Raw genomic sequence first — 24,066 nt, forward strand, 5'->3', positions numbered from 1 at the left:
TGGTTTCACTCTGTTGTGAATATGAAAATGTATGAAATGTTGAAGCACTTTGTGGGGCAGGAAAAACATTCCTCTGACAGCCTTTTTGAGGTTGACCTGTAGCCACGTGTTTGTTTGCTCCCTCTTGGGTGGGAATGGCAGTGCTCTGAATGGCTGGTGACTTCTAGTCTTTGTTTCATATTGTAATAACAAGCTGTATTCAGAAATTTGTGTCATGCAAAAGAACCACAATTTTGATTATTAACAGTCCTGTTAGTCTGATTTCAGGATTTCAATTCTTTGCTCACCCAGAGTAGTGTTTTGGCAAAAATTGGACTGAAATTAATTTATTTCAGTAACAGAGGAGTCTGCTTCCTCACGCTTGAAGTACTTGCCTCAGCTGACAACCCAACAGTTACATCCCTACAGTGACACCTGGGATTAACACTGTGCCTTTGCAATGGCAATCTGAAATCAGAGGTATCAGAAAGCATCTTCTGTTCCTACTGTCTTCTGTTTGTACCCAAGCACTTCAGCCCACACCCTCAAGTGAGCTGTTTCCCTGTTCTCTTAAGTACATACCTGAGGTTTTAAGGTAAAAAAGAAAGATTTTATCAAGCAGCCAAAGCTATACATTTAGCCAGTGATTTGCAAGTCACACCACATTCTTTGTAGTGTGTTTATAGTTACCAGTAACACAAGTTTTGAAAGATCAATTTTGCCCTCTCTGCAGCTGATCAGTTCTTCCAAAACATTGCATTGATATTCCCATGGGCTTCATTTAATGTAGTGTTAAAGCTCAGTTAAAAAAACTAGTGTATGTAGGGGATATTAGAAAATGCATATTTGTTCCCAAGGTCATGGTGGCTCTGTCAGGGCTTAGAGACTTTCTTCTGTGAATTTGAACAGTACACCCAGAGAGCAGCAGGAAGGTCTTGCGGTTCTATTCCTCGGAGCAACATTTTCCAAGCAAAGATCCGAGCGTGGTTCTTACGTGCCTGGGGCACTTTAACAGGTCTCTTTAAAAACTAGCATTGTGCAAGTGGAGCGCGTGCAGCCAGACTGTCAGCTGGCATAAATCAGCTTCCTCTGTTGAAGCCCAGGAACCTGCCCTGATTTATACCAGCTGGCAGAATCTGGCCACAGAATAAATAATAGGCAACTGTATGTTATGAGGCTGTAATTCCCTCGAGGGGGCTTTTGTGGTATCAGTCTTACAGGAGCCAGAGTGATCTGGTTCTCTTTCTTGGAGCTAAAGAGTAATTTGACTGCAGTTTTTTGAAGTCCTCAGAACATTAAGAATGGGTGATTTCAGAAAGAGAACACTTCCAAACTTCTTGTAAGGTATCATTAATGATTTTTGCCCAGGAAGAGTCATGGTAAGGGAATTTGGGAGGATGCAGATGAATTGATGTGGGATAGCTAGTCCCAAAAAAGGATAAATATCTAAGAAGGATGATTTCTCATCAAGACCAGGCCTTTCCTTTGAAAACACTTGTGTGCATTTCCTAAGATGTATGAAAACTTAAGCTCCTTCATCACTGATAAGCTTCTATTGCTGATGCAGTTAATAAGGAAGAAAAGTGGAGAATGCAAAATGAGGACTAAAGAACAAATGCCTTCTCAGAATATGGATGTGGTTTTTAATTTTGTTAAACATTTTACCCAGAATGATCATAAGTGAGCTGGTACTCAATTTATTGACTTAGCAAGAAAAGGGGGTTCAGTTAGATTTATCAAGTGTTGACCTGTAATTCTCCTGGATCTAAATATTATAGATGTGAGATGCAGGTGAACCATCTCCCTCCAGTTTTAATTCTGCTGTGGATTCTGCAGCCCAGAATGGGATTAAGTTCATCATGCCTATACATCACCTGTTGGCATGGTTTGATGGTGCCTGGGGCTTTTGGATGATAATGTAGCAATTTTGTAGATTTCATCTCACTAACTAATATAAGAACATCTTTAATGTTGCTGTACAAGGGGCCGAACTTTGAAGCAGACCACAGATGATTAGTAATGGGTTATCTCTTCTGGTTATTTTCAGAGAAGAAAGCAGAAGCAGCTATCCAGGATTCTTGTGTGTCTTGAGATACTGATCTGGTTTGATCCCTGAGCCTAATTAGCAGCTTTAGATACTGCTGAAAACTTGTTATATAAAGTTGCAGTACATCAGTGGTTTGGATAGCACCACTTGGGCAACAATTCAAAACAGGTCTTAGTTCTCAAAGGAAGATTAAATTTCCTACCATTTTGGCTGGCCTCCTAATTTTAGGATTACCGGGCTGTCCTGACCAACTTCCATATGCTTTGGGAGCTCTGTGGCTGGAGCAAATGTGAAGTCATAGTTACAACAGCACTCCAGCGTACCTTCGAGTGCTGGAGCCAGCAGTGTATGTGAATAACTTCTGGCTGCTGAAGTCCATGCTTGGGGAAATAAGATACATGTAACTGCATCTTTTTCCTTTCCCAGCTTTTTTCCTCCACCTGTCTAGTCTCTTAAAATATTCCCTCTTTATGCAGTTATTATCCACTGTGCAAATTCAGGCTCCACTTAGGATGCTCTCAGTTCTGTAGCTATCTTAAGCTTTCCTTTAATGTGACTGGGTCGTGATTTCAATGTTCCATTCTTCTTGAGAAACTTACAGAAAGGGTGAGGGAAGTAAGGAGTAAATCTTTGTGTGTTTCACTAATGGGAAACCTTTCATGAGATTTTGAAAAATTTTGAATAATCTGCAGTCAGGAACCAATGGAGAAGAGCTGTCATTTGCAGGTGGTGGTTGATCTTTTATTCCCTTTGACCAGTTCTGCCCACCAGCATGCAGCAATTACCCTTCTCATTTGTCTCTGGCATAGAAGGAGATCTGTGATTCTGCAGTGACTGTGCTGTGGCAGGAGGCCAGCTGCCCTGCTGTGTACCTTCTACCTCGCCACAGCTCCTATTACCAATTTTCACGGTTGCCTTGCCTCCTTTTCCAAAAGCAGTTAGAGCTTTTGCCCTGAAAGTGGGAGACCCATGGTCATGTCACTCCTCAGCCTGAGAGTATCTAAACTCCATCAATGAAAGCTCTAGGATGAAGGATCCTTGCTGGCTGAGACAGGGGAAGGCTTTAGAGGCAGCACTTTGCAGAAAAAGGGTTGACATGTGTGTGGGTGGTCCCCCAAAGCATGTCACAGGAGAAGAAAGCCTGTTCCCTGATGGATTCATTCATTATTCCAGCCCCTGCAGGGTGACTGATATTCTCTCCGGGGAGTTCACAGCACAACAAAGAGACACTCTACATACAGAATCTTTTTTCATTTCTAAACTGAAAACAACCATTTCTCATCCTCATGAAAAGATCAGAGGGGACCATGTAATAGTCATGACTTCGTAAGCTTCTTTATTTAAGCCTTCACAAAGTAACTAGGTCAGCAATACATGCTTCTGGGCTATTGAATTTCCCTTCTTCCCCTCAGCCTATTCTTCCATTTCCTCACCCAGCTTTACCACAAGGGAATGCCTTAAGTCAAAAATCTGGGAAGCTGATCCTTTTATTGCATTTGTAGTATTCTCATCTGGTAAGTATGGTGCCAGGCCATGAGGCTTTCAGAGCTATCATAACCCAAGTTTGCATGTAAACAGGAATACCACACTGTCTGGTTGTAACTAAAGCCATATCTGCTATCTCTTTGCTCTGGATAATAGATATAGGAAGACATTCAGCAGGAAGGAATTGGTAAAGTCTTCTGGAAAAGAAAATACAATCAAAATGTGTTTCCTTTTTTTTTTTTTTCCTCCATCAGCTTCTTGCTCACACACTCCTTACTTCTCACATTTTATACTTTTGCCTTAAGATTTCTGGCTGGCTGGGGGCTTTGCTGTTCTCACTTTTCCCTGAGGCCACACTGGCATATTTATTAGTTCAGGAGCAGCCTAGAGATTCTTGTACATATATGTCCCTTGATTTTAATGTTTATGAAGGAAAATAAAAATGTGATTCCAGCTAAATCACCAATATTTAGGAACTGGGGTTCAGAATGAAGAATCAGCCATATCCTGTTATTTAAAAAAAATATTCACTTGACCCTAAAAGAATTTCAAATTACCTGTATTAGACATGAAAGTTCATCCTATACAGACTGGAAGGGATTAGAGGCTCCTTGTTTCACATGGGAGAAGGAGACAAGATTTGTTGGTGACTTACAATAATTTTTGCATCTAAGCCTATGGTTAAAGCAGTGAACTAGAAGATGAGAAGCCTCTTAGAGATTCAAACACAGATTTCCAGCTTCCCATGATTTCATCCATTGTATTTTTGAGGCCATAATTAAACTTCAGTACAATCATTTATATTAGTATTTCCATAGTTCCAGCTTGTGTTGTTTAATATGTGGCAAAAAGTAATGCAATGATATGTTAATTACAGTTTCTATAGACAGTTCTAGAAGTTATGGGAAACGAACAGAGATTGTTTCAACACTTGTCTATTGTGATTGGGAAACTGAGGTTCAAAGAGAGTCATAACCCATGTTCTTTCTCTACAGAAATTCTGTATTAAAGCCTTTAGAGCATCCAGAAATTCTCAAACACTCTCAAGTTCAAGACAGTCTCAAACACTCTGTCAAGTTCAATAATATATTAGCACTTTTTTTCTCCCCTATTTTTCTCAGGTTAAGAGGCTGTGTGCCAGGAGCTTGGTGAGGCACATGGAAGCTTTGATAACTTTCTTCTGTTTGACAACTGAAAGCCTAACTTTTCTCTTGGTTGTCCACATATATATTATTCATGGTTCAGCCAATTTGCACATTCCCAAACCAGGCTTTGTTCTTCTGGTGGCTTATAGTATGATTATCAGGCATGTACCTACTGGTGGTTTGAAGGCAGAAACTCACTGGCCTTCTCATGGGTGAAGGTGGGTAGCAAATGCTAGAAGCAAACCACTAATTATTTGAAGTATCTTACTCTTGAATGCTAATGACAAGGCACATTTACCACTATCATAACCACATACCTAGAAATAGCAAGCACTGACACCTGCTTTTCCAAGCTGTTGCTTAGCATGGATACTTAGACTGCCCATACAATTATCACTTTTCCCTTTATAAGGTGGATTTTGATTTAAGTTTCCACTGTGCTTTTGGAAATGAGATATAGTTTGCTTTTACCAGGGCGTCAATTTCTACTCTATTGTCCTTAGCCTGCAGTGGGTAAGGAGGGAGGAGGTGCTGTTTGTTTGGAACCATGCTGTCTTTTTCACATTTTCAGGTGAGAGTTTAATGTTAATAATTTCCTGCTTTTTCAACATGATGGATTGTTGTGGTTTTGGGCATAGGAAGAGCTAAAGAATTAGGAGTAGTACCCACAGCTGCTGTTCTTTGGCTGGATATGAGATATGATTGGTCAGATTGGTCAGATATGCAGGCACTTTGCCATGCCTTGTAAAGTTACCATAAATAACATAAACACCATTAACTGGGGTAATTTGCCTTAAGGCACAGTTAAGGTAGTGCAGCCTAGCTAAATCTGCTCTGCCAGAATGCTTAGCTGTATGCAGCAGAGCTCACATGGAAGTTTGCCACAGTTAGTTGGTGGAAAATAGGGTTTTAAGCTGTGCTAACTTGATATTTTAGACTCCATGGGGGAGGATATTATGAAAGGTGAAAAAGCATCCGTTCTGAAAAATGGAAGCTGTAGGTGAGTGAAACCACCCCAGACACAAGGTGTGCATTTTTAGCAAACAGGATGCTTTCATTATTAGAGTACGGCCAAGGCATGTGATGGACTTTCCAATATGAAACTTCAAATTAAGACAGGCTTTGGCTTGTTAAACACATACCCAGGTAAGTTAGGACTTTGCAAAACTAGCTGGGTGGAATAGCTTCACTTTCAGAAGGCCAGACTGGAAATACCATCCATAGAGTCACAGAACTCTTGCAACCTTTTAATCTTTGATGCAGCAGGTTTCCACCACCAGGCTGTTATCACTCACATCCCTGTCAGAATTAAGACTAGCATCTCCAGAAGTAACAAAACAGTTAAACTGCTCTGCTAACTAATGCTGTACACGGATATTTCAAATATGCATGAGTTATAAAATTTTACATGCAAGGAATTAAAAAAATGTCTCTATTGCTATGGAATACTTTCCTCTGGTATAGTCTAAGCTATTACTGTGTTGGGAAAGCTTGGAATTGTTTTGCCTTATGAGCACACTTTTAAAAACAAACAGTGTTCTACATGAGTGCAGTATTTGTGAGAAATGCCAAAGTGACGGGTTTAGAGAATGAGCTGCCCATGTCACTGAGCAGTTTTGCCAGAAACCATAACAAAGCATGTAACTGGCTCGTGGTGTTTAAAGGGATGCCGAGTGGCTCGGCTGCTATGACCATGTTATGCACAGCTTCCTCAATGACAGTTGCTGAAATAGTATTTTCATGATGTAATTATTAATCCACTTGGCATTTGATTAAAAAGATCAAGGCATTTCATAGAAGCCCTTAGACATCCTGCAGACTCCTACTGATTTGTACAGTTGAATAAGTGCACTCCAGATTAAGGATGGCGATGACCAATATCCAGAAACATTTGATGACTTTAAAATATTAAACATCAATGAGTATAAGTTGACATAGCAACATGCAGAAATCACAGCATCTGGTGAAGATCTTATCATATTAAATTTAACTCCTGTATGTGACAATAAACATTTTCTGTCCTGCAGTAGCAGGAATATTATGTAGTAGGAGAGGAACATAATGCTGTGCCAGAAATCAACTGCACAATTTAAAAATTTATCAAGTGTCATTATGTATTGCTTGTCACAGTTCTTAGTTGTTAGGAAAAAAAAAAATAGTTGAAGTAATTGGATGAAGTTTGAGGTATTCAGATGGAAATTGAGAAGTAGTGGTGGGTTCTGAGCTGCTGCTTGGCACACTTGCTCTTTGATTCTGTCTTATCTCTTCCCAACTTTCTCTTCAATAGAAGAAATTGTTTTTTAGAGGCTTAAATTAGTCTTTTCCTTGCAATGTTTCTTTTAAACAAGCTTGCTGGTGAAAGATTATTGTCTTAAGAATTACTGAAGAGATAGCTGGAGGGCTGAAATAGTGGATTTAGAGTAACAACTATTAGGTAAAGCAACTGGGAGGGGAAAACCCTGGAAATCCAACTTGATATGTACTTTTCAAATTCACAATTATATTCTACCTCATAATAAATGACATGTAAGAGCCTGCAGTCCCTCACACATCTTCAGGCAGGTAGACTGAACACTTTAGATTGGCAAGTCCCTTCCTGCTGAGCAGGACCTAATGTGGGAATGTCCTCCCCTTACATTGTAATGCAAGTCCTGCTGGGGGCTGGCTGCTGCAAGCAGTGAGTAATGTGTTGTTGTATGGAATGAGAAGTGTTGTATTCCTACACGCAGATCTTCTGGTGTCCACAGTTTTTTTTTTAATGTAGGTGGACCATGAATTCATATTGATGCAAGTGTCCTTAAAATACTTAGTTTTAAGATATAGTGAATGAATTCTCTTTGCATGTGATTTAGAAATAATGGCAAAGGTAAGAACCTTTCAGTGGAGTTTCAAGAGAGGTATTTAAAGGTGAAAGACCTATTTATTTCAGAATGGGCAGGTTTCACTCATGGCTTTTATTTTCCTTTAAGGCCAGTAAAATTTCAACCTCAAATAGAAATGAAGGAGCTGATCATTTGTGCCCTTATTTCAGCAGGGTGGTATTGCCAGCTAGTGATTTACTGTCTCAGAGGTAACTGGGGGAATAATTTGCAAATGCATAAAAAGAAACAGCTAATACCTGGGGGATATGTTTGGCAGACAAAGGAGGTGCTGCTTTGTTGAGAGAGATACTTCTTTTACCAAGAAATCTGATAATTCACTAACAGTGTGCCACAGCAGTAGGATCTTTGCAACACAAGTCTGAAAAATAAAGTTTTCCTAAGGTTGAATATCATTGGAAGTGTGTAGTTTTATGCATATGCCCTTTTCTCAATAGTCAGTATATAATTCCCATTAATAGTTGTGGCAGTTAGATGCATCTATCAAGATAGCATGTCCCCAGGGTATTGAATTCTGTTACTCTGCTTCTTTGCATGTAACTTGACAGAGACAAATATAACCATCCAAGCTACTGAATTTGAGAAGGATATGTATTTTTCTTCAAATCTATTCAAAGTGATTCTACTCCTAGGGGATTACATTTGTGTCTAACTTTCCTCTGATTTACTATTTTATCTGAGCTGATGGATTATGAAAGAGAGTAATTTCTTTTTAATACTGTTTTCCTGAATCTGTCATTCAAAACTTGCTGTGTGGGGACAGAATGGTTCATAAGCACCATTTTCCTGAAGGAAAATGGCTTCTCACAGTGAAAAGGAGCTCTGAACAGAGCTTCCGCATAAGCATGTTTGCCCATCAGTGGCTGACAGAGGAGCCTCTGTGTGTGTGTAAAGGATGAGGACTTGTTAAATGAGTCTTCTTATTTGGAAACAGTTTTTCAAATAGACTAGCAATGATGGGTTATATTCAGGTCTAGAGAAAGAAATTGCATAGAATTCTGTCTTATCATAATCAGTAGATTATATTGTAAACTAGTACCATAATAGCATCCTCTAGTCATGGAATGTGCCTTAACTTAAATTCCAGATCTCTCAAATATTCTTCAAGTTCAGAGGTCTTCAAAAACCTAAATAAAATCAGGTCTTTCATGCTGCTTACAATAGCAAAATGTCTTTTTATATTAACCTTAAACCAAAATCCCCAAGTAACAATTTTAGAATTATTACTACAATTTTTGTATGCATAACATCCTTGTTTTTGTTTTGTTTTCTTGTTTGTTCATTAATGGCTGGGAGGGACAGATAGTGGCAGTGAATTCATTTTTAAAAAATCCCGCTAATATCCTCCTTTTATCTGGAAAAACAAATATTTATAAATCCCTCTGATTTATGTAGCTGTGTAACGATTGCAAGTTTGAAAGAACAGTTGTCTGGTTAATCCATTTAAATGCTTATTTTGATTGGGCAGCTGTGAGCCTTTGTGTGCACACAGCTTTCTCCCCACTCTTACTGGAGTGCTGCAAAATACCACAGAAATTCTGGTTTGGTTCAGCAGCAACCGGTGCACACACGTACAGCTTTCTGTTGTACAGATAGAGACTCTTGCTGTGCAGACCTCGTCCTTGTTTAAGGTGGCCTCAGGAGCTGTGGCCGAAGCCAGTTTGCTCTGTCAGCTCCAATCCTGGCTGTACAGGTTGCTGAGATCATGCGTGAAGAATGTGGGTTCTGGTTGGAGGCACGAAGCACCCCTAACTCAGGGCAGCTGGCACAAAAGGTGCCAGTGCAGAGGCTCACTATGGAGCTGTGCATGGAAAGAGCGAGAAAATTCTGTTCAAATATCTCTGCCTAGGTGAGAATAGAACCCTGAATGGCAGGCCTCCAATTTATGTGCTCCAAACCATGCCATTGGACATAAAAATTTTTAATGTCTTAGGCATGCTATTTCTGCCCCTTGTGCTTCATAATTCTGCAGTATTTCCTACTTGTAAATATGATGCTTAAACTGGTATTTGAACATCTGCAGCCCATTCCAATTACTGTGTTATATTTTAGGATTGCTTTTGATTTACTTTTTTAAAATTTAAATCCCAAATCCATTATTTGTGTTTGGCTTTGTTTGACTTAATTTTGTTCATTGGTCCACAGGATTTTGATTCCAGTTTAGAGAAAGGAATTGTAGTCAGAAGCAGGATATTTGAAATCAGAGATACAAGTTGCAGTTCAGCAGAAGTTTCAGAACAAAAGGTGAAACTTTTGTCTGGGTTTACAGAGTGTTTTCCCAGACTTGTGGCAGTTTCAGGTAAATATTCATCATACTTCTCCCCTGAAACAAAGCAGAATTGGGGTGACTGGTTGAACTTTGTTTTATGTGTTCACATTACAGAACTGCAGCAAAATCAAATTTTTCATGTCAGACAGACGATATATGTGCTTCACATACTCTTTCCCTTTAATATCCTTCCTCTTGAAAAAATTCTATTCTAAAAACAAGACTGTTCTGACTGTTCCAGCATCCTATGAAGAGGAGGCATCTGATAGGTCTCTGTACTGCTGAAGAAACAGTCACAGAGAGTAGTACCTGTCTTCTCAAATGTCTCCTGTAAAATGTTAACTTGAGACACCAGAAGTCCTTTTTCTATACTTCAAAATCAAAATAACCTTGAATCCACTTTTACAAGTGGATTTAAACTATGAGGCCTGAGGTGCTTTTGCAGATATGTCTGGCAAGAAGCATCAGTCCTTGGAATGCTCCCCAAAGCATCGTAAGCCATGCTGATGAGTCCTAAGCAAATCCCATCTGGCCTTGCAGTGATGATGCCTGGCAGAAAAGACTAACTGCAGAGGCCCTGTTTCCTCTCCTGGAAGGGCTGTGACATCTCCTGTCTCAGGGTATGTAACATTTGAAAGCAGACTGTGGGTTGGAGACAGCAGCAGAAGGCAGGTCCCCCATGTCCCTGGTGTGTTGACAGGCTGACCTTTCCCCAGAAGTAGCTTCAGCCATAGATCCACAGAGACTTTTCTCTGCCCTTGCTGCTGCAGCTGAAATATGCAGTTTTGCCTTACCCCAGCTGTGGGTTGCCACTCCTCATACCACATTCTTCATTATGTTTGTGTTGTCAGATAGATGTCTAGACTGGAGAACTCTTCTGGGTCAGGCTGGCCTTTGGAGGGGGAGGGAGGTGTGGTAAGGTGCGGTCTGATTCCTCTGGGAGGCAGGAGAAAGTGCATTGGGGGGTGTGAACACATAACAAGCAGGGGAGCATGACTGATGTTTTTTGCAAAATTCTTTGTGCAGATATTCCTCTATGATCTCACTAGAGAAAAAGGGGGAAAAGGGAAGATCCATTGTGTTCACAGTGCTTTAGATACAAATTTGTCATTTTTCTGAAAACAGTCTGAGGATTTCTCCATGAGGCAGACAATTGTTGTTCTCAAAATATGTTGGTTTTTTTTCCATCAGAAAGGAACACTAAAATCCAGATGTCAGATGTGTGTGTGAGCTGGCCTTTGCAGTGGCATCCGCAAAGGAGGGATCTGATGAGGGCTCTGTAAAGCTGCATGTGGCAGGAGCCTTTCAAAAGGGAAGATGGGTATGGCTTTCTGACTTCTAAACCTGTCAGGAAAGTGTGTGTCAGTAGTTTTTAGGGCATGCTAGTAAAGCTAATAAAAATGAGAATTAAAAGTATAAAATGGCAAATACAGGAGTGATACTTTTTCTGATTCACCAAGCAACCTGGCTGTATCAAAGGGAAGCTGTGGGAGTCAGACATAACTTTGAATTTCCTGTTTTGTGTGATTTGTCACAGTCTTTATGTCTGTGCTTCATTTTCAGTACTTTAAAAAGCAAGCAAAATTCTTCCCCCAAAGTAACCTATTCTCATAATGTTTCCTGAAGGCAGGTCTCTGAGACTAGAGAGGGTTTGGAAGTGCCTGCCAGTCTTCTGGCAGTGAACAAACAGTATTAATAAACATCTGCCCACCTGTATTAACTCTTGTCAAGCCACAGCAGCTTCTGTTTATTACTTTCAGTTTCCTCTATGTTTTAGTTATCTTAGTGTGCTCTTTTGAGTACAGTAGAGGATACACATTTGGCAGAAGTTTAGCTGTAGCAAGGGTTAACTAGAGAGAGTTAACTGTAGTTTCAGCAGAAAGATTTGGCTTTTTGCCACCTGAGTTTCTGTATGCTGCCAGTGTAGAGAACAGTCTTCAAATAATTTCCATTTTGCATTTGGAAGAGATTATTTTCTGCTATCTATCCAGCCTTTCTTATTACTGCTGAAAATGCTGCAGATAGATAATCAAGTAACACAAAAGCTTTTTGCATACACGGAATTCAGACCTCTTGAGCTTATAGCTGATTTTAAAGTAATTGAATAAACCACAACAACTTTATGTGTGGTAAGTCTCAATTTTGAGTCTGACTAGACTTGTTCCTAATACAACCTGTATTGAGGAAACTTAACAGGATCCAGCTTTAACAGGATTTGATGAAAACTTTAAAACCTCCCCTTCTTTAATTAAATGCAATAAACTTGTGTGATGGTGTGTGTGTGCCAGGCCAGCGCTTAGTTACTTGTGGCCATTCAGAAAGTTAGGCAGGATGAGGCCTTATACAGCAGGAAGCTCCTAACACTTTTGAAATTTGCTTTTTTTGCCTGTACCATGGATCCTAATGTGTTCTACTGCCTGGAAGTTTAGCAGAAGGTGAAGTCCCTTGACCTGAGACATAGCCTTTCAAAACTTCTCTGCTTTCCTGTAACCTGTCCAGTGAGGATGCAGCTAAAAAGCAGACCAGATTGCCTTTGCATTCAGCAGATATCCCAAGGCAGGCATTTAGAACTGCTTGTAAGTAAGAAAGTGATGCCTCCCAGTAAGCAGCACTGTTACCTTAAGGATATGATCAGTTTCTTTTATGATCTCATGGGCTTTTCAGTTCACATGTGACATTGAGCACACTCAGTAGCCTTGCAGATAAACTGAAGTGCCAGGGTGTGTCTCTATGGAATACTTCATGGGTAATAGAAATAGCTTAGCCATAACATTTTTAGCAAATAAATTCTGTTCCACCTGTACTGGGTGGGCTTCTGAATTTCCCTGTTGGAAACTGGGGGTTTAATAAATAGAACCTTGAAAACAGGGTAAATAGCTCTTTAAGATGGATGTTCCTCATTACTTTTGTCATAAGAGACATAAGGGGAAGAAATATAAATTCAGCTTTTGGAGGCAATATGTGCCTCCATCTGGACAAATGATTCACCTTCCCCGTTGCTATTATGAAGAATTAAGAGCTCTATCATACTTTGAAGCAGGCAGGCAGTGGTGTGACTACTGAGGGAACTGGAGTGGAGAGAAGCAGGTTAATATAAACAGGCTTTCTTAACTGCATGAAGGAAGAGATGCAATGGGTTCAGAAACTCCATTCAAGCTACACAGAATGTTTGTGAAACCTTGCATGGGCAGGAACCTTGCATGGGCAAGGTTCTGTAGCAGAGAGTAGAGGCATATTTGTGTTTTTCTGAGTCAGAATTGTTCCTAAGTATATATGTTCTAAATGTTAGGGGGTCTTCCACAGAGACTCATCTGTCATGAAAAAATATCACAGAAATAGCTGTATTATGCTTGAATGACTGCTGTCTATTTTCAGACCATATAAGTTGGAAAAAATAATATTTGTACAAAGCTGAAGTGTTTATACTCTTTCAGCTCTGTTTCAAGTGAAGTAATGACAGCTTTCACTGAGCGGAGGAGAATACAAAAGGAGGTTTAGATGCAGAATATGCTTCTTAGTGCACAGGTCAGAGTTAGTTATGCAAATGTCAGTTCTGAACCATGAATCATGCTTATTCCAACAAAGCAGGAAAGCTGTTCTTGCTAATCTTGAGAACCAGATGAACATTGTTGTGTTCCATGTCCATTGTATATTTGAAGTCCCAGGAGGGGTTAACCACTGAAGACAACTTCCACTAAATTCCAAACTCCATGCATTATGCAGGAAAAAACCTAGACCCTATAGTCATAATAAATTGAATAAATTTATTGAATAAATTGAACTTGCTGTTATATCACACATAACTTTGTTAGGGAGGCTGTGGGTTAAAGTCAGGAGAAGATGAAATGTCCATTTCAGTGCCCTATGGGAAGCCATCATTTAGATTTTTTTTCAGCCTCTTTGCTTGGAGACAGTATTCTTTTGTTCTGCCAGCCATGGAGTGCTAAATAGTGGCCAGAAAATGTGCTGCAAGTTAAAGATCCGCAGGTGAAAATCTACCTCATTATTTGAGGCATCACAATAATGTTTTCAGAATGCTTTCACACTTCTATTTTAAGTGCTGAGCTGGAGTCTTCTCTCACCTGCACTGCTGTCAGTCAGAGTCATGACAGCGAGCTCTGTTCTTAGGCATGTTTCAGGCACTGCCATGCCCTGTACCAGAGAAAAGAGCCTAGCCCATGATTAAAACTGCTAATGATCACTCATTTTGGAAATACTGGATAAAAATAGTGGTATTTTAATGCTTTAAATACAAAAATTATCATCATCTTTAGGATCTCCAGTGTGCTGTTCCCTCTCTTATTTTCTCCGGTTGTGTCCCCTTCCCCCAGCTCCTGCCAGATTTGATTCTGTGTCTGTGTCAATGCCTGCAGCAATCCCTACAGCAAAGTTTTGCCAGTTCCATTTGCTGTTAAAAGCCAGGCACGTCTTCTGCAGAGGCGAGTTAAATGAAGTTTTCCAACTCCTGCTCCTTTTCCTTTTGTCTTCTCCCTCTGCATGTACCTTCCTCTATACTTTGCCTGCTGGTAGATGAGAAATAGTGGTTTCCAAAATTCATTGCAGTTCATCAGTACTTTTCTGGCTTTCCTTTCTTTTGCCTTGGCCTTCCTTCTGCAGGGGTGGCTCAACTACTCTTGCCTAGATCTAGCTGGTCAACATGGCTTACCTAGTCTGCTTTCTTCTTTCCTAGCAGACTTCTCAGTCATGGCTGGAGAGCCAGTCACACAAACCTCAGAAAAGCCTGTGGGCCACACCAAATCGTTCTTTGGTGTGATAGGTGTGACTTGCATTTTTTTCACACGATGGGCAAAAGCCTTTACATGACAGGGGGAAGCCATGAAATGCATCTCCTCCAAGTAGTTCACAAAGTACTGGCTTCAAGCAGGAAGTTATTTTAGCTTTTCTCTATTGCTGAGCCCCTGAAATTTGCAAAAGTGCAATCAGTACAGTTAAAGGCACAACTTGAACTAATGACTAAGGCAGCTGTTGTGCTCTGTGGTAGTCAGTGATCTGTGACTATGTATGATAAAGATCGAGGCTGAGAGATTCTGCAGAACAATCCATAGGAATGTGGTTTCCTGGAGTCCTGCCACAGGGGTGGTTAAACATTCATGGAACCTGTTTTCCTCTGACATATTTTAGTTGTACGTAAAAGATAGCACATGTTTGGCTTTACAGAGGCTGTCTCAGCACTCGTGATAATCACTGCTGTTAATCTTAATAGAAACAGTCAGAAAATCATAAAAGTCCTGTACCCATGGTAATCCTGCTGGGGTAGCTCATGGTTGAGATAAAGGACTGCACCCAAAGCAGTGTCCAAGATAGTGTGAACATTGTGAGCTCATACTCACATGGTGAAAATAAGAGTATGTAACACTCCATTTCAGCTCAGATGACATTAAGCTTAGAAATGGCAGCTGCAACTGAAAAACTGAAAATACATATTTCATAGGGTTACCCTGAATAACCCTATGAAATTCTACCTGTTATGATGGGAGTTACTAGGTGATCTGCAGTATTGCCAGCTCCTGTGATTTTATGATGAGTAATAGAAATACAGCTATTTTTCTTGAAGATCCACCTCCTGGATCCCAGTGATTTATTTTCATTTTGTCATGTCTTTTTTTTCTAGTTAGATGGTAATTCCAACCCTCCTACTCATGGCCAAAGTTTCAAAACATCTCTCAAAAAGCACTCTTAAGAGTACAGCCAGCAATGGCAAGTAAGGGAGAACCCAGCAGTTGTTTTTTTGGTTGCTTGGGGTTTGGTTTTTTTTGTTTAGGAGGGTTTTTTGGTTGTGTTTTTTCCCTTCCTTTATTTCCATGGTCTGTCTGACTAGTCTTGTGATTTTGTAACTCATGATTTATTTTTTTTATCTTTAGGATTGATTGTGTTTCCATCTTCACTTCCTTGTATTACCACACTGGACATAATCAGTATACTTAAGAGTAGCCATCAGGATATACATCTAGGTCTTGAAAGCAAAACTCAGGTCCTGCATTTTCCTTGACTCTCTCACTCCTGCAATTAGTTCATCAATATGTGTAAGGCAAATTTAATGAAGCTGGCAGTGTCTCCGTAACTGTCAAAGTTCCACTAGGGCTGTAGATCATGTGCTGGGGATAGTAGTCAAAACAGAAGTACCTCCTGTTTAGTACAGTTCCTGGCAAAACTTGATGTCTTTCTGTTGGATGAGAAGGCAATACAGTTTGGATGCTCTTCAGAGCTGCTACTGTGCTTTCCAAACACAGATATATGATGTCATGGAGCTATGCTCTTTGGGAGAGCAAGGACAATCTGCTTCAAGGCTCTCTGATAAAGACATTGTCCTCCTGGCAGATTTCCATGATGTAGTGGAGTGAAATCTTCAAATCTCTCCTGTCAGGTGGAATTATCTCACAGCAGCTGAGTAGTTGAGTTCCCATCCCAATGTCTCTCTCAGCTTTTTTTTTTTGGGGGGGGGGGAAATCTGCCTGCTATTTTATAAGTGTACATGTGCCAGAGACACTGGGTGAGAGAACAGAAGTGCTGTGGCAGGATTTTACAAGATAGGAGTAAGAGAAATCGGCTGCTGTTTCTGAAATGCATCCTAAGACATAAAAGGTTTTCCAGTGTAGATAATTCCAAAAAGACAGCATGTTATTTTGGGCTTTATTTAATGCTGTTAGCTTGTGAGAATTCTGTAATTATATTAAAAATAAGAGAAAAGTAAGCTACAACGTTAGGCATCAATAGAAGTTACATATCTACAGACAACAGATGCAAAGCAAACTACTTCAAATAGACTTTGGGTGAGGTGTCCTGTTTATGATGTCCTAAGAGATCATAAATAAAGATGTGAACCACAGAAGAGAAGTGATATTCTGCAAGCCCGGCTCTACCAGAATCCATGGAGTGGACCTGTCTAATGTGATTGCTCTAGTGTCTCTTCCATAATGTCCAGCCCACATGTTGGCTTGCATGTTCTATACATTTTAACCACAGTGGCTGATCTCTGCTGAACTGGTTGGCTGAAAGTTTCATAGCCAAGAAAGCACAGTCTTGTATTTGGATACCTCTCTATGGACAAAGAAGAAAGGAAAGCTAGAATTAGGCTTCCTGTAGAAGTCAAAATAAGAAAACTAACATTAGACAGTGTGTGGCAAATTTAAATTTTTGGAGACAAGCACACACTTTAGGATGGCTTCATTCACCTGTGCAAATCTGTGATTTCTCTGTTAACTTTTTCATTATATCCACTTTTTCATTCAAATCAAAGATTGCTTCTGTCCACAGTCTTCAAGTGACTTTGGTTTTCTTAAGAGGAGAAAATCTTGAGGAGGTGGCTCATGTAGTATGAAGTGTGCAGCAGGATAGTCAAATATTTTTAGAGGTGAACAATTAAGTGACTACAAGAAGAAGAGCAATCTGCTGGTCCTGAACCACTCCTTGCTTATGAGTCCCTCAGGGAATGAGTGAATACACTTTCCTAGGGAAGAATCCAACCAAATTGTCATTCTCCAGGCAGGACTTTGTTGATTAAAGATAGGTGTGATTTCATGTGACTTGGAAGAAGACCCATCCTTTCAGGGTTTCTAAGTTCTCAGAGTCTAGTAGCAGTCTGTAATCAAAATTCCTATCTAACTCCAGATTTCCTCTCAGGCCATCTGCAGGGTGTGGTTTCAGCATCAGATAGAAAAAGTCAAACATGGCTTTAGTTTGGAACTAGATGGGTTATCACAGTGGACGAGGCCAAGGAGTAATAACAAACAATAGACCAACATCTGCTAGAGCGTTATGACAGTCTTAGGGAAAGTAAACTGTGGTCTCACTTTAAACCAAATGTTGAAGCATGGAATAAAATTTGTCTACCTGGGCAGTTTAGACAGTTTTTGAACTGCCAGAGGCATGAATAAAGAGTCACTGATCTGTCAGCCTCTGTTAGAAGAATTTTGGGGAGAAAATACAAGTGTAGTCAGTTCTGGAAGTCCAAAAACCCCATTATCTTTTGATAGTAATTAAATCTGATCAGAAATTACCTGGTCCTAACTGGCCAACATTTTGCTACTGTTGCTGGTCATGAAACTAATGCCTACTGTAGAAACCTAAGGTTTGTGACCTTACAGGGGAGGGGATTGCTGCTTTCCAGATGGCTTTTTTCTTCCTTTTTTTTTTTTTTTTTTTTTTAACAAATAGTTTGGTTTGGATATCCCTCCTTGGAAGAGGTCCAAACATATTTATTTTCATCTGTTTGTTCAAGTGGGTGAGCCTTGGCAGAACCTGGCACAGCCAGGGACAGCACAGGAACCAAACCCTTTCTCTCAACAAATACAATGTGCTTGAAACAGTTTACCTAAGGACCCACCTTCATGTGGCTCTTGGCTCCACTGCTGTGGGCACTGGAAGGGACTGAGTCATGTTTATGGCACAGGCATCCATCGTGCCACAGCTGCCATGTGAGCTCAGAGCTGAAAGCAGCATAGATGCAGCTGATTCCTTTCCCCCATGCTCAGTTGTGAGATGCTTGGCACCCCTGCCACAGGCTTCCTGTGTACATTTGGGTGAGTCACTTCACCACTCCCTCAGTATTTGTCTCTAATTTTTGTTCCAGGCTTTTGGGACCATGAATCGGTTTTGTTTTTTCTTTCTGGGTAGAGGGACAGTCCCTCACTATCATGTTGTTTCAATCATTACTGCAACCTAGATAAGTTGTGACAGCTATTAGTTTCTCTTCAGCACGTGGTAAGTAAGAAGAGAAGTACACCATCCAGAAGAGATGTACCATTTGCTATAGTGAGGATTATGTTGACACATATTTCATAGAATACTACATTCAGGACCTTCTGAGTTCTTACCACACCTGCTTCAATGAGGCTTTGTTCCTCTACACGGCTACCGGGAGTTGTTGCAACACATGTAATTAAGAACAAGAAATGTTTACCTGGGGCTTAAAATTCTGCCAGCCCATAATATACTGCCAGTGTTCTCCACCCATGTAAGAGCTCCCAGTGTTGCAAATGGGGTGACACTTGCCTTGGAAAAGTTGCAATGTTTATTTTGACAAAATTTGATAGTAAATGTGACAGCGCTATAACAAGCTTTGATGGCAACATACACTTGGTTATTTACTGCATAGGGGACAAGGTGGGACAAAACTGTCAGAGACACCCTCATGTTGAGTCATGAGGTTCAGAAGGGACCCCCCTCACATTCTCAGGCAGTTTCCAGGTGTGTCTGGATCCAGACCTAGTTGCAGGCTAGGAACTTAAGTCTAAAGGATTATATGTGCACAAGCAGTTCCTTTATCTCACTTAGCTAAGATTTCAAAGTTTCAGCATGCTTATTCCCCTTTCACTTACTGAGTATTTAATGCAATAAGGATTCTCGCAACCTCAAGAGGTATCTCTGTTCAAGGGGAGATCCTGGCATGCAGCCCACAGCTGTGCAGGAGAGCTCAGCAGACCCTGGGCTGTTCCCTATTTATGGAGTAAGATGACTGACTTATAGTGGGATTTGCATGCCAGCTGTATTTTGGTTGGCGCATGCTCAACTAGACCTCAGCTGCTGAGTAAGTTTTATGGCCCTCAGCTATTGTGTTGTTATCTGTCTTCCCAGAGTCCAGCTTTAAGCCAGGTGCAGCCCTCACAACCACCCCTGCTAGCTCTTGCTTGAGCCAAAAGCAGGGAGGAGCGCACTGCCACACCCAGTGAGCTCATCCTAACCATCCCCTCTGTGTAGCATCTTCTTCTATACCATTAAATCATTGGAAGTTTTGCCACTGACTATAGTGGCTGTTAGATCAGAAACCTTAGGTCAGTACCAGAGCATACTTGTGATGAGAAAGATGTGTGGTTTGGATGAAGAGAGAAGACCTTTCTCTCAGTCTCACAATGGTTCAGAACTCAATTGAAAATGTTAGCAAGAGGCTCTTTTATTTCCTCCTGGAAAAATCAGGTATATTTATTTCCTGTAGTAAAATAGTCTAATGGTAGTAAAAAGTGAAGTTCTAGAAGGAAAAAATTGATTTCTCAGCTAATTGAGTAGAGAGGGGGAAATTATAAATCCCTGGTTGCCTATAACAGGTTGACTAGCAACTTTTGGCTCCAGAAAGCAATATGAACACAGTTTTAACATGCAGGTGGCTACAAGAGAAGGGCTGTGCTGCATGTAAGCCCAGTATCTCCTCAAAGTGGTTCACCCTACTTTTCCAATTATATTGCAAAGTGAGTCAGACTGAAACCGTTGTTGTCTGCTCCACTTCAGATAGTTGCATGTTCGTTTTAGCTATAGAAAGAATTTTGTGTCAGCATTTTCTGTTCCTTGTAGTTACACTGTCTTTTCAAAATAGTTTTTGAGCTAAAAGTATGTTTCCTGAAGTTCAAACACTGGCACAAAAAGTATCTCCTTAGTGCTGCCACACTGAAGCAGATGGTAAGTACTGAGACTCGGAACCAGTAAGCATGTAATTATTCGATTTCTGGGTGCAGAAAAGTAGCTGTTGGGTCAAAGTAGGCATCTACAAGACAGGCTGTCATTGCAAGTTAGTTTGAGTTCAAGTCCCCTGCAGTTAGCCCAGTTAGACTCCTGCACTAGATCACATGAGCTGCACAGATGCCTATTGCATTTCTGGCTTGAGTTTCACCCACATCCTCTGGCAGACCATCTACCTGAAGCTCAAAGTCTGTTCCAGCTCTGTGATTTTTATGTGTGAACAATAATCAGATTAGGAATGATGCCTAGGTTGTGCCTCAGGTTAGTAAAGACAAAATGGCAAAATTCATGCTGATCCATGTTATAATGATGTCACACAGCTAATGTGCATTCTCAGTGTGGAATCTGCAGTTACTGTGGCACACAGACCATGATGCAGTGTTACACATGGAGCACAGATACATTGCCTGTAAGCAATGGGAATAGCTGAGTGCAGAGGAGCTATTTCAGTGCCAACTGGTTTCAGAAAATGCATAATTCTGCAAATTACGAGGCAACTTTTGCTCCCTCTGAAGTCAATAGAAGTTCATTTCACTTTTCAAATTCACTTTGATTAACCTGGTCTTGACACCGTGCCACTTACCTTGTTGTAAAGAAAATTGGTAGCTGTGAAAGATCAAAGATTTTCTAATTTAAGGTAAGAGGAAATATTTGCTCCTGATGAAAACCTTATCTTCATAATAAGCAATAATGCAATCTTATCATCTACCATTATTGAGTTTCCTTTTTTTTTTCATCCTTAAGCTGAATTTACATCGCCTGTAGAAAGAAATAAGGAAGGTGGACTGAAAATGTCAAACCTATGCAAATTTTGTGATATTAAAGTAACAACCTGCTCAAACCAACATCGGTGCAAGAGTAACTGCAACATCACTTCTATCTGTGAGAAGAGTAGTGAAGTCTGTGTTGCTATATGGTAAGTTATTTCTTCATACAGGTGGGGACAGGAGCACACCCTCATTCCTCACTCCTTAGTACTTTCCTTGATTGCTCTGATATTCAGAATGTCCCTGCTCCCTCACCAGGCTTTGCTCTCCCACTTCCAACTCATATCTCTGCACAGCACACCAAGAGTTGCTTGAGGTTAACAGTTCTGATATTAAATGTTCTGGGGACTTGTTTTTTTCTAAAACAGTCCTATTCCAGCTTACACTGTTACTGGAAAAGAAGTATGGTTTTGTGCAAGCCATTAAGCTCTATCCACCCACAGCACTCAAGATTAGAAACAAATTTGAGGCTCAAGAGAGGATTGTAGTGACAGTTGCTGAACAGAGACAATTCTCTCTCAGGTTTCAAGGGAACTAGATTATGTAGATTTATCACAAGAGGCTTATTGCCATGTATAGGTAGAAATACTTCCTTTTAATGGGAAAAAACTTCTGTGTAGGTAGAGACTTTGATGTAGGCATGATGCTTTTTATGTAGCCTCTGTCTAGATTCAAAGAAATCAAGAATTTATGAAAATGAGCTGTAATACTTTTTTAGGATTTATTGCTTTAAGCTTGTGTTCCCTTGGGACTTCCCTTGCTTTTCATAAATGGGAATCCAGTCCTACTAAAGAAAGCCAGAAACACTCTTAATGAGCTAATAACTGGACTAAAGGAATACAACTGAGTGTTTGCAGCATTGCTGCTGATTTAGTAAAATAATTACAACCACTTACAGGGGGACATAACTAATTAATGTACTGAGGGATTAGTTGTGTCCATTGACTTGAGATGTTCAGCATAATTGGAAGTAGGCATTTCAGTTCAGGATCAGTCCAGTGTGCTTTTCCATATTTCTCCTGTGATTCTTTAGTAAGTCATCGGTGTCTGTTATTGCCATAAAAAGGAGCTGTTTACAATTTAAGATACATGTTGGATTTTTCATAACCTTTATCTAAAAGACAAGTAAGTTGAGAACTGTAAAGTGCTTTTTGCCTATAATTTTTTTTGTCAATGAAATTAAATCTGTGAACCAGGCAAAACACAGGAATATGGTCCAGATTATCAGCTGTAAATATTTCCCTAGCTGTGAGGCAACTCTAACTTGCATCCGTTTTTATGATTAGTATTTTGCTGGGGTGTTTTTAGTTGGTTGAGGGGGTTTTTTTGTATATAACTCCTTCAGTGCACAAACTGTGCTGGTTGTAGGCTTCAAAAGCAAAATGAAAAGACCAACTGACTAGAAATTCTCTGATTTTGAGGAAATAATTCAGTTTTTATCATAATTTCCCACAGATTTTTACTGTCTGCTCAGTGACCACAAAAACCAAAAGTATGTTCTGAAGTTCACAGGAGTTCATCGAGCATTAGCTTGAATAATTCTAAGTGAGATTTTCAGAGGCACTCTTGTGAGCTTAGCAGCAATATGATACAGGAATAGCTGTGCCATTGTACAAATATGAGGAGCCCAGACAGTGCCAAATTTGCCCCATTCAGGAAAGACAGAGAAAAACATACGATGCTCCTTAAATGCCATTTATGTTCTCAAAGGAGGCAGATTTTGGCCGGGCATGGTCCTGTCTGCTCCCTTTATAAAATATTCTTTTTTTGATTTCAATTTTCTCCTTTTCATTTTTAGGAGACAGAATGATGAAAATGTGACATTAGAAACAATATGCCACGATCCCCAGGAAACACTGTATGGTCACTTTTTGGATGACTATAAATCAGAGCAGTGTTTGATGAGGGAAAAAAAGGACGATGGGGGATTGATGTTCATGTGTTCCTGCACAGGTGAAGAATGCAATGATATGCTCATTTTTACATCAGGTAGGTTTAATAATTTACTTACTTTTCTTGCAAGTAGTATTAACTGTGTGGATATTAACTGCGTTAAACCAATGTCCTTTGGAATTGCATTTTGTGGGGGAGAACTGGCAGGTGCTATTTTAGTCTTTCTTGAATCTTGCAAAATCTCAACCTTTCTTTTCTGTGTTCTGAGTACCCTCAGAAGTTCTTCCTGCCAGGCTGTCCTCATTTTGAAGTAAGTCTGATATTCAGCTCAAGATACTGCACTTAAAACCCGATAGAAGAAGAAAGAAAGATGTTTACAGTTGTTCTATTGGCACACCAAAATGCAACACATGCTAATTATGTTATAAAATCTAAACTAAAGGCAAATGCCATTTTTGAGATCCTACCTCTTCTAAAAAGGCTGTATTGCTGTAATGTGTTATCTGCAAATAGAGATGTTACTGGTAACCTGGGATGTGAATTTTAAGTCAGCTTCTCTGGTGTAACTGACCATCTGCACCTCTCCTGTGGTGGGTGTGAAGAAGCTGGGTTCCTTCTCTGGGGAACATGTTCCCTCACACCTATATGGCACAAGGAAGTGTACATGAGTTCAGTTAAACCAGGGAAATGTGAGTGCAGACCAAACCACAAGTGCATAACCCATCCCCATCCTACTTTGTGAGCTCTGATGGGGGCCGCTGCAGACACAGTGAAGGCAGTGCAGGTGTGTGCAGTGCTGGTGGACCTCCTACTGCACACACAGATGTGTGTAGCTGCACACACCCCTTCTGCTTTATTTTGTCCTACCTGCTGTGATTATTTTACTGAGGCAAAGTCAGGTTTCTCACAGGGAAGAGTGAGGTCTTCTATTGAGAAATTAGTGTATTCACACTTCTAAAGGTCTTCTATTGAGACATTTGTGTATTCACATCCCCATCACCCATAAGTTCCTCAGAAAGTGATGTAATTAAGTCCTTGTTACCTCAGATAACGAAGAGTTGGGATGCTCTTTCCACTCCTGGGAAACATGGTGTGTGACTGCACTGAGGTGAACAACTATGTGAGCAATTGT

The 24,066-nt window shown here is 40.3% G+C and overlaps 1 protein-coding gene across 2 annotated transcripts in view; it reads left to right on the forward strand.

Annotated features, from left to right (window-relative positions):
• The window catches only part of TGFBR2 (transforming growth factor beta receptor 2), a 61,135-nt gene that overhangs the window by 6,927 nt on the left and 30,142 nt on the right, over window positions 1–24,066 (forward strand). For both annotated transcript variants that reach the window (XM_064415223.1, XM_064415230.1), the window contains 2 exons: window positions 21,019–21,190; window positions 22,840–23,030. In XM_064415223.1, coding sequence (XP_064271293.1) covers window positions 21,019–21,190; window positions 22,840–23,030 — 363 coding nt within the window. The remainder of the gene's footprint in view (window positions 1–21,018; window positions 21,191–22,839; window positions 23,031–24,066) is intronic.

The sequence above is a fragment of the Passer domesticus genome, chromosome 1, assembly GCF_036417665.1.
Source record: "Passer domesticus isolate bPasDom1 chromosome 1, bPasDom1.hap1, whole genome shotgun sequence".
NCBI lineage: Eukaryota > Metazoa > Chordata > Aves > Passeriformes > Passeridae > Passer > Passer domesticus.